Source organism: Panicum hallii, chromosome 7 (assembly GCF_002211085.1).
Source record: "Panicum hallii strain FIL2 chromosome 7, PHallii_v3.1, whole genome shotgun sequence".
NCBI classification, from domain to species: domain Eukaryota; kingdom Viridiplantae; phylum Streptophyta; class Magnoliopsida; order Poales; family Poaceae; genus Panicum; species Panicum hallii.
In genome coordinates this window covers 5,242,639-5,250,560 of record NC_038048.1, presented here as the reverse complement: position 1 = coordinate 5,250,560, position 7,922 = coordinate 5,242,639, and the positions used below count along the sequence as shown (strand labels likewise).

At 45.8% G+C, this 7,922-nt stretch overlaps 1 protein-coding gene across 1 annotated transcript; it reads right to left on the bottom strand.

Moving 5' to 3' along the window:
* Positions 1 to 635: 635 nt before the first annotated feature.
* LOC112900384 (zinc finger protein ZAT5-like) lies at positions 636 to 2,128 on the bottom strand. The gene has a single exon (XM_025969216.1). The coding sequence runs from the start codon at positions 1,916 to 1,918 to the stop codon at positions 908 to 910; it is 1,011 nt and encodes a 336-aa protein (XP_025825001.1). The 5' UTR covers positions 1,919 to 2,128; the 3' UTR covers positions 636 to 907.
* Positions 2,129 to 7,922: the final 5,794 nt, after the last annotated feature.

Below are 7,922 nucleotides of genomic sequence, written 5' to 3'. Positions count from 1 at the left end.
ATCATGTGAGCTAGTGTGAGGGAGAATCCTAATGCTGATCACCCAATGTGGCCACTGAAGAGAAGGGTTGGGGTTGGGTGGTGTGCTTCCAACTTCAACTTGCCAAGGAACCAACCAAAGCCAGTGGATGCAACAATGCAAGCAACAGAAGGGGGTGAGCCTTTTCGTGGTGGTAGAGCAATGACCAAACCAAACCCAAGCTAACTCCCCAAAAAGATTAGATGATGATTACGATGGCGATGATGTAGACAGAGAAAGAGAGAGTGAGGGGTCACAGAACATCACACACGCACCTACACACACACACACACAGAGAGAGAGAGAGAGAGAGAAAGAGAGAGAGAGAGAGGCAGAGATGGAGTGGGAGGTCACTCCCTTTACGTGAGCACAATGCCTAGCTAGTACCCACCTTTTTCCAGCTCTCTCCGCTTCTCTCTCTCTCACTTGCTTGCCACTTTACACCCTCCATTGCACCCATCATCAGCTCACACTCATCTGATCACAAACTGGCATGGCAATGCTGATCATATCCTGGTCCAATCAATATTGAGAAACTACAAATGGAAATTTGAATGTTCAAGAAAAAGAACAATACACAGCTAGTATTTAAGAATTTTAGATATATACTCAAGGGACACATCTGAATCAATCAATGAATTAATAGAATTAAGGGATCACACAGGTCAAATCTCAAACATATTTCTGTACCGGTAATTCACATCGCCCATTCCAAATTTCCAATCAATCATTTGAACAAATAATGGAATAAAAATACCCCAAAAGAAGAGAAACTAAAAAGTAGTATTTAGACAATAAGGAGGATTGGTGTGTACTGTATGGAGTAGTAATTGTGTATGTATGTATCAGCTGAGAACGAAGCAGAGGATGGAGAGCTACTTGGTGTTTACTAGTAATGGCAGTCAACCAGGGCCGACGCCGCGGACGCCGGGAAGAGGAGGGGCGCCGGTGGCCTCTCCGCGGCGGCAAAGGCGAACCGCGGCGATGTCACCGCCGGCGACGTCTCCGCCTCGTCGCAGGGCGCGGGCATGTTGAGGTCCAGCTCCAGGAGGCTCTTCTCCTTCCTCGGCGCGTCGTCCCGCGCCGCCGCCGGCACGAGCGGGCGGTGCCGCCGCATGTGCCCGCCCAGCGCCTGCCCCGACCCGAACTCGGCGCCGCATATGGAGCACTCGTGCACCCGCGGATGCTTCGAGCTGCTGCTGCTCGCGGCGATGAAGGCCGCGGCCGTGGCGGCGACGGCGACGGCGTCCTGCTCTTGCTTCGGCGCCACGGGGACCGTGACCGGGATCGCGAGCACTGTTGCATCGGCGGTGGCTTCCACCGGGGGCGGAGGCGTCGGCGGGAGCGACGGAGACGGCTCGGCTGCAGCGGCCGCCTTGGTGTCCTCGGGTGCGAGCGGCGGCGGCGCAGGCGGAAGCAGGCGGGGCTTCTTGTGGCTGGTGCGGTGGCCGCCGAGCGCCTGGAAGGACGGGAAGCACTTGTTGCACGTCTTGCACTCGTACACGTACTCGCCGGCTGCGGCCCCGTCGGCCGGGCGGCGGCTCCTGAACCTGGCCTCCTTGGCGACCACCACCTCCTCCTCTTCCTTCGCCGCCGCCACGGCCGCCGGGACGCCGCGCGCTAGGAGCATGAGGCAGAGCGCCATGTCCTCGTCCTCCTCGGTGAGGCACCCGCCGCTCGACGCGGCGTCGTCCGACCGCGACGTCCCGGACTCCTCCTCCGCGGGCGCCGTGGCCGACGCCGCGGACGACGACCACTCGGGCGCCGCCGACGCGGACAGCACCACCGGTGGCGCGTGCACGCGCTGCCTCTTGCTGCGCTTCCCCTTGACGAGCACCGGCGGCACCACCATGGCAGCAGCAGGCGGCGTGCCGGCCTCCTCCTCCTGGACGACGCCCATGGCCCCGATCGGAGGAGGGAGAGGGCAAGGGCAAGGTGGAGTGCGCGTGTGGAAGTGGGAGGGAGGAAGGTTGGTGATGCTTGAGGAGAAGGGAAGGGATGGCGCTGCAGCTGCAACTGCAAGTGTGCTGTGCTGGGCTGTGCTTTGCTGCCTGTGAAGGATATGATGTGATGCTAATGACACCACATAGACATAGGGATGGATGGAGTAATAAAGTGGATTGTCAACAAGAGAAGGCAAGGGGAGGTGGCCGGAGAAAGTTAGGAGGTTGACATATGCCCATGGCTGGCAATGTGGCAATAAACTAGTGGCCGGATTGGTTGGGTTGGGGGAGAGAGTCTGATGCCATGGGGGATGTGGGAAGAACTGGGGAGGGAGTGGAAACTCACGACGACCTAGCTAGCTGGAAGGAAATTTGCACTGGTTTGTGGATCGTCGCCCGCCGGACGATCCACATCCATTTATATTTGTGGAAATCCAGAACAGTTGTTCTACGATTTCGGTGTGGAATTCGTGTTTACTATTTATTGTTCACGAGAAAATTTAATTGTTAGTTGTAAAATTCCTGGTCCGTACTAATGATCAAATATCTTTGCACCATGCCCGAGTGAGATTTGTGGTACCAGAGGTGTGGGGCAGCTTTGATGCCATCTTTAGTGTCCTTGGTATGCAACTGCATGCAACCAGACTGAGTGGCACCTAATTAGTGAGCGAGTGGCTAACTTAAAGTGTTAGGACTTTGGACTATACCGAAAGCGAGTGTTTAATCAGGTGTACCTGCACATTACTGTCTAGTTCAGTCCTTTTTTTGTTCTTGGAGCGCTTTTTATTTCCACCCCTTTCTTTTTCCTCTGTAAATTGCGCAGCACTTGCAAGTTATTGCTCCACAACAGAATAATAATCCTTATTAGCACAGATTGACCAGCATGCTGCATCCGAGGATCGGAGAATACATCGATGCGTGTATTGACCGCCGTCGCCACCTTTTCTGACGGTTTATGTTTAGAACCAGCATTATATTGCGCCAGTCCCCAATGGGATTCCCTCTGTTGGCGGCTTGGCAATGTCGAGATGTCAGACTCGGCCAACAGCTCAAGGCCAATGTGTATGTCACTGACAGATGAAAATTCCAATGAATTGGTATGTGTTGGATATTTCTTCCATCCAATCCTTTTTCTGTCGTGCTTATTAAGTCCACAAGGAGATGCCGCACTGCAAACGAAAACAGTGCAGCCGAGGAAGACATGTCATAGTAGTTCGAGCATATCGAGGCCCAATTATTTTGGAAATTTAGACACGACTCAGCATCAGAGTGTGTAAAGCTTGTTTAGTTGCAACCACAAATTCAGTCCTTAGATTTTTACATTGGAAAGGGAGACAAAAATTTGAGAATGATGAATTTAAGGAAAAAAAATATAAATGATCTATGCAATTTACTCAAGCATAAGTCAGTGGGCAGTGGTTGAAGCCATAATTACATCCTTGAACAACTACCGTGGATATGCTAGCATATCAATATACTGTTCGGCTAGAGCGAAATTCGCTTATCAGTGCACTGTTTGAGCAAAAAGATTTGGGACGGATGTTTGATGAGGAGACAAAAGGTGGGGTTGAGGCTTGAAGTGAAAAGGAAGTGATTTCAACCTAGAAAAGAGATTTCTACACTTCTCTTTCAATACTAGGAGACTTACCCTTCGCCGCCTCCTTTTGCGCCAACTCCTTCATTAATTTCCGAAATGGAGTAAAGGTTAAACATAAAAATAGAGATTCGGTTTCTTAATTTTTACTCCTGATCTTGTTTCTTGGCCGATTTATGTTTTTGCTCACTTTTCTATTCACATATACGGGAAACAAGACTAGATAGGCATACTATAAATTTTACTTTTAACTAAAATGGTGCTTTCAGCATGCCCACACTGGGGGGTTGGATTAATATGCCCTTGAATATAATGCAATGGTCTCAGGGATAAATATCAACTACTATCTAAGGTGTAATTTCTATAATAATGATATCTTGTTTCTTGTTTCCTAACATGTTATATAGCTAATGCGTGATTTAATATGCTCTGGACTGTTTTCAACATTACATTTTTCACCTCGACAGTTACCTTGGATTAGATTGCATATGAATAGACATTTCTAAAATCAGAATTATTTTTTATACTTTTATAATTCATATTGTGATAGACATCCGAATTTTGATGAAGTAAGCATACACATACACTGTTAGACAGATCATTTCCTTCGTCTATATTTAGGAGGTTTCCTGCCTATTAGGTGCCAGCAGTGATTCTCTCCTGCCTGGCTGTTACCTTCTTTATAGCGTGAGATCTCCCTGGTTGACTCCCTGATCCTTGTTTCTATAAATCAGGTGGAGCACAATCTAGTAGAGGTCTATATAATTGTAATCCTGCTATTCAGTGATATGCAATACAAAATCTTTCACGCTATCATACACATCTAGTGTGGCGCAAGACACCTTGTGCCTAATTTGCCGCTTCCTTTTACTGTAGGTCAAGCCAAGTATTCAGTTCAACCGCTTCCTCAACTCTACCCATTACCTCACTCCTTGCGCGTCCCCTTTAATTGATATGCAATGATCGAAACATTACGTGTCGATGAGAGGAAATGAGTGATCCTTAATCATTTGATACCGTGTAAATCCGTTGGCACAAGATTAAATAGTTTTGTTCAGGTCAGAGGTTGGTTGGCTTGCTTGCGTCCCACTCGTGTTTTTTAAAGGAAGAGGCAGCTACGGATGTTGCCTGTCTTTGAAGCTGCAACAATACTTTAGGTGTGTGGTGTGCTGTGGTGTGGTGTGGTGTGTACTAGTAGCATGGTAGTGGAGATGGTGTAAGTGTAAGCAACTGCTTCACTCCCCTAATCTCCATCTAACCTCTCTCTCTCTCTCATTCCCAGAAATGGAATTTTGGCATCTGTTATTTTTTATAGAATGGCCATTCAAATCATGAGAGATTCTCAGTGATTAAAAAAATAAGACGTCTCGATGGAGAGCTAATGGGCAGTAGTAGTACATGGTTCCTACCTCTCTTGTCATGGCCAATTTGGTACATACATTTTGTTGAAGTAGTAGCTGCTTCTACGCAACCTGTATACTATAGGTGAGCAACATTCAGCGTAGCAGAAAATTCCTTGGCCACTAGCTAGCAGCAGCTTGGTTGCGCAACTTGGACATGAAGGTTCTTAACTTCTCAATTTACTTGGCATTTCAAGTTGCACGGATCTGAATCAGCTCTATTCCTGACTCCTGAGATCAAGAAGACTAGTTGTTCTTAAGTTCAGACTTGTCCCTCGTGTGTTTGCTTGCCCTGCACTCCCATTTCCCTCATCAAAGCAATGAAAGACAGCAGAGGTACATAACAACCATGCGAGATAGCTAATAGCTGTATGTGGCTAATAAAATGCCTGCACTGGAAATTCAACTTAGAAAATTTAAAACTTAATGTGACAAACATTCTATCCAAAGTTCTAAACAAGTGGTAAATCCAGAGGGAAAACAGACAAATGCGCAAGTAAACCTCTTTGCAGAGTTGGCCGCTGATACGAGAGGTCTGAATTCTGCCTCTGAATTCCTCCGTCTATGAATATGATTTAAATTATAGCTGTTTAGAATCCAAAAGAACAATAATTTGACTCAGAATTATGCCTCGCGAAAAGTAACTAACTAACTAAATAAATGAATAAATAAAAGGAATAACAGCCTGTCTGCAGCTTAGTTGGGCTAATTGGTCTCAGATACTCAGGAGCACAAACTGACCCATTCCGAGACCTTGCGTGCAACCAGTTTCCACGCACGCTTCAACATTTGACACGAATCATAACTGTGGCCTTGACCTCATCAATTCAGTTAATACTGGATCTGAGAAGCATATCAGCTAGGGTCACACACTATTATCAAATTCATCTACATATATAACTTGCATTGCTATCCATTGGCTTGTGCAGAGGATGGGAAATAGGGCAACAAGAACTACTCTTCATCACCAGATCAAGAGATGGTAGTGCAGTTAAGCCTACTGTCACAGGTTGACTTAGACAATGTGTTGTGCACTAAGCACTTGCTGGTGGTTGCTGGCATGTTGTCTCCATTGCAACCAACCCAACCCTCATGTTCGTCCTCATCATTGCAGTCTTGGATTTAGTTATTAATAAGAGCTCACGACGTGTCGGAGAGATTAGTGAATTTTTTGATGGTTTTCAATTACTTCGCAGTGTACTCGGCATTTTAGGTTTTATATGTTCTGATCAACTCAAGGTATTCCTGAGCTCAACAAAATTACTTTTTTTCCTAAGTTCAGACTTCTTCCCTTCCTGTTGCTTGCCCTGCACTTCCAGTTCTGTCATCAAGTACATCAACAATTCAACTTGCATGAATTCTCAAGGTCAAGGGTAACAACTAACAAACACACTAACACCTACCTACTTATTTTTTCGAGTACAAGTTGGCTTCGATATTGAAACTAATACAAAATTCTATTAGAACTAAGGGTGGATATTTCAAGACAAAAATACACCAACTGGATACTTTCAGGTAACCTTTTTGCAGCATGGATGACAAGTAAAGAAAAAATGGCACCAACTAGGGGTTCATTGCACACCTATATATAGCTCTTCGTAGCTTTACAACATAAAATAAAATCGACACCAGGGATTATATTTCCTCTTGGAAAAGGAAAAAGAATGATAGCAATAATATTATATTTCCGCGTAATATATATCATGTGCAGAACAAGGAAATGGCATCCGCAATCTATCAAAGATCGAAAAGCTACTTTTACAGTTCCCTGTGGAATTTCCGGGTTGCACATAGATGAATAAATTCATATGAGATTTGGTCACGTTATTTTGCTTCAAATTTGATTTGACCCCGTACACCGGCTGGTCATTTAAGCTTTGTAATTTTGGCATAAGCTTGTCGTAAAAATGCTGCCGTACTACTACTACAGCGAGTAGCCTCTGCACAGGACGTTAAGGAGTTTATTCAAATCGTTGACTCCATCAGCCTAGCTTATACTGGATCTGAGCAGCATCAGCAGCAGATGTAGAACAGGCACACAGCTAGGATCACATATAATTGATTGCAAGAGTTACCATCCATTGACTTGTGCACAGAATTAGCCAGAGATAAGGATACAAATACAAAATTGGATCAGGAGAGGATGATGGTGCAGTTAAGCCACTGATACTGTTTGACTTGGGGTATGTGCTGTGCACTAAGCACCGGTTAATCATATCGTCGCTGCCATGTTGCCTGCATTGCATCCACAACCCAACACTCATGTTCTTTCCCATCATTGGAGTTTCGGATTAGCTAGCAATTTAAAAGGGCTTAATAGATCGAACGTGTCAGGGGAATTTTTTCTCGCATGTGGAGCGTAGTATCTCAGCCACACCACGGCGTCAATCTTGCTCCTTCGGCACATGGTTTTAGAAAATGAGCCGCAAAAGAAAAGCACCTGCTGTAGGAGCTTCGTGTAGTAGCACTGTAAATCGTCAGCAGGTCTGTTTGGAGGTGCTAAAATTTAACATCTATTAGCACTTATATTTTTACTAAAATTTTTTAAGTCTTAGATAAAATTTAGCCCACCATATTAGCACTCCTGTTTGAATACACTAGTGCAAAAGTTTAGCACTTTAAGGCATTAACACTTGAATCCAAACACCCTGCACTATACACGCATGTATAGTGAGCTAAACCAACAAGTAGTATGTTGAAACATCCAGAACATCTCGAGTCACATGGCAAAGGAGGTTGAAATATCCGGAACATATCGCGTCATAAAGTGACGGGGACTGTAAACGTCAATAGAGGATCACATGGGTTACGTGCGACACGAAAAGTCAAGACGGCCTAGGATGGGCTTAGTGGGACACCGCGCGGTGACAGGTATGGCAAGTTGGGCCGAATTGCTGCACAATCTAAACAGTTCTATGTAAGAGTCAGGCAGCATCATAAACAATACGAGCAGTACAATGTGGTAAA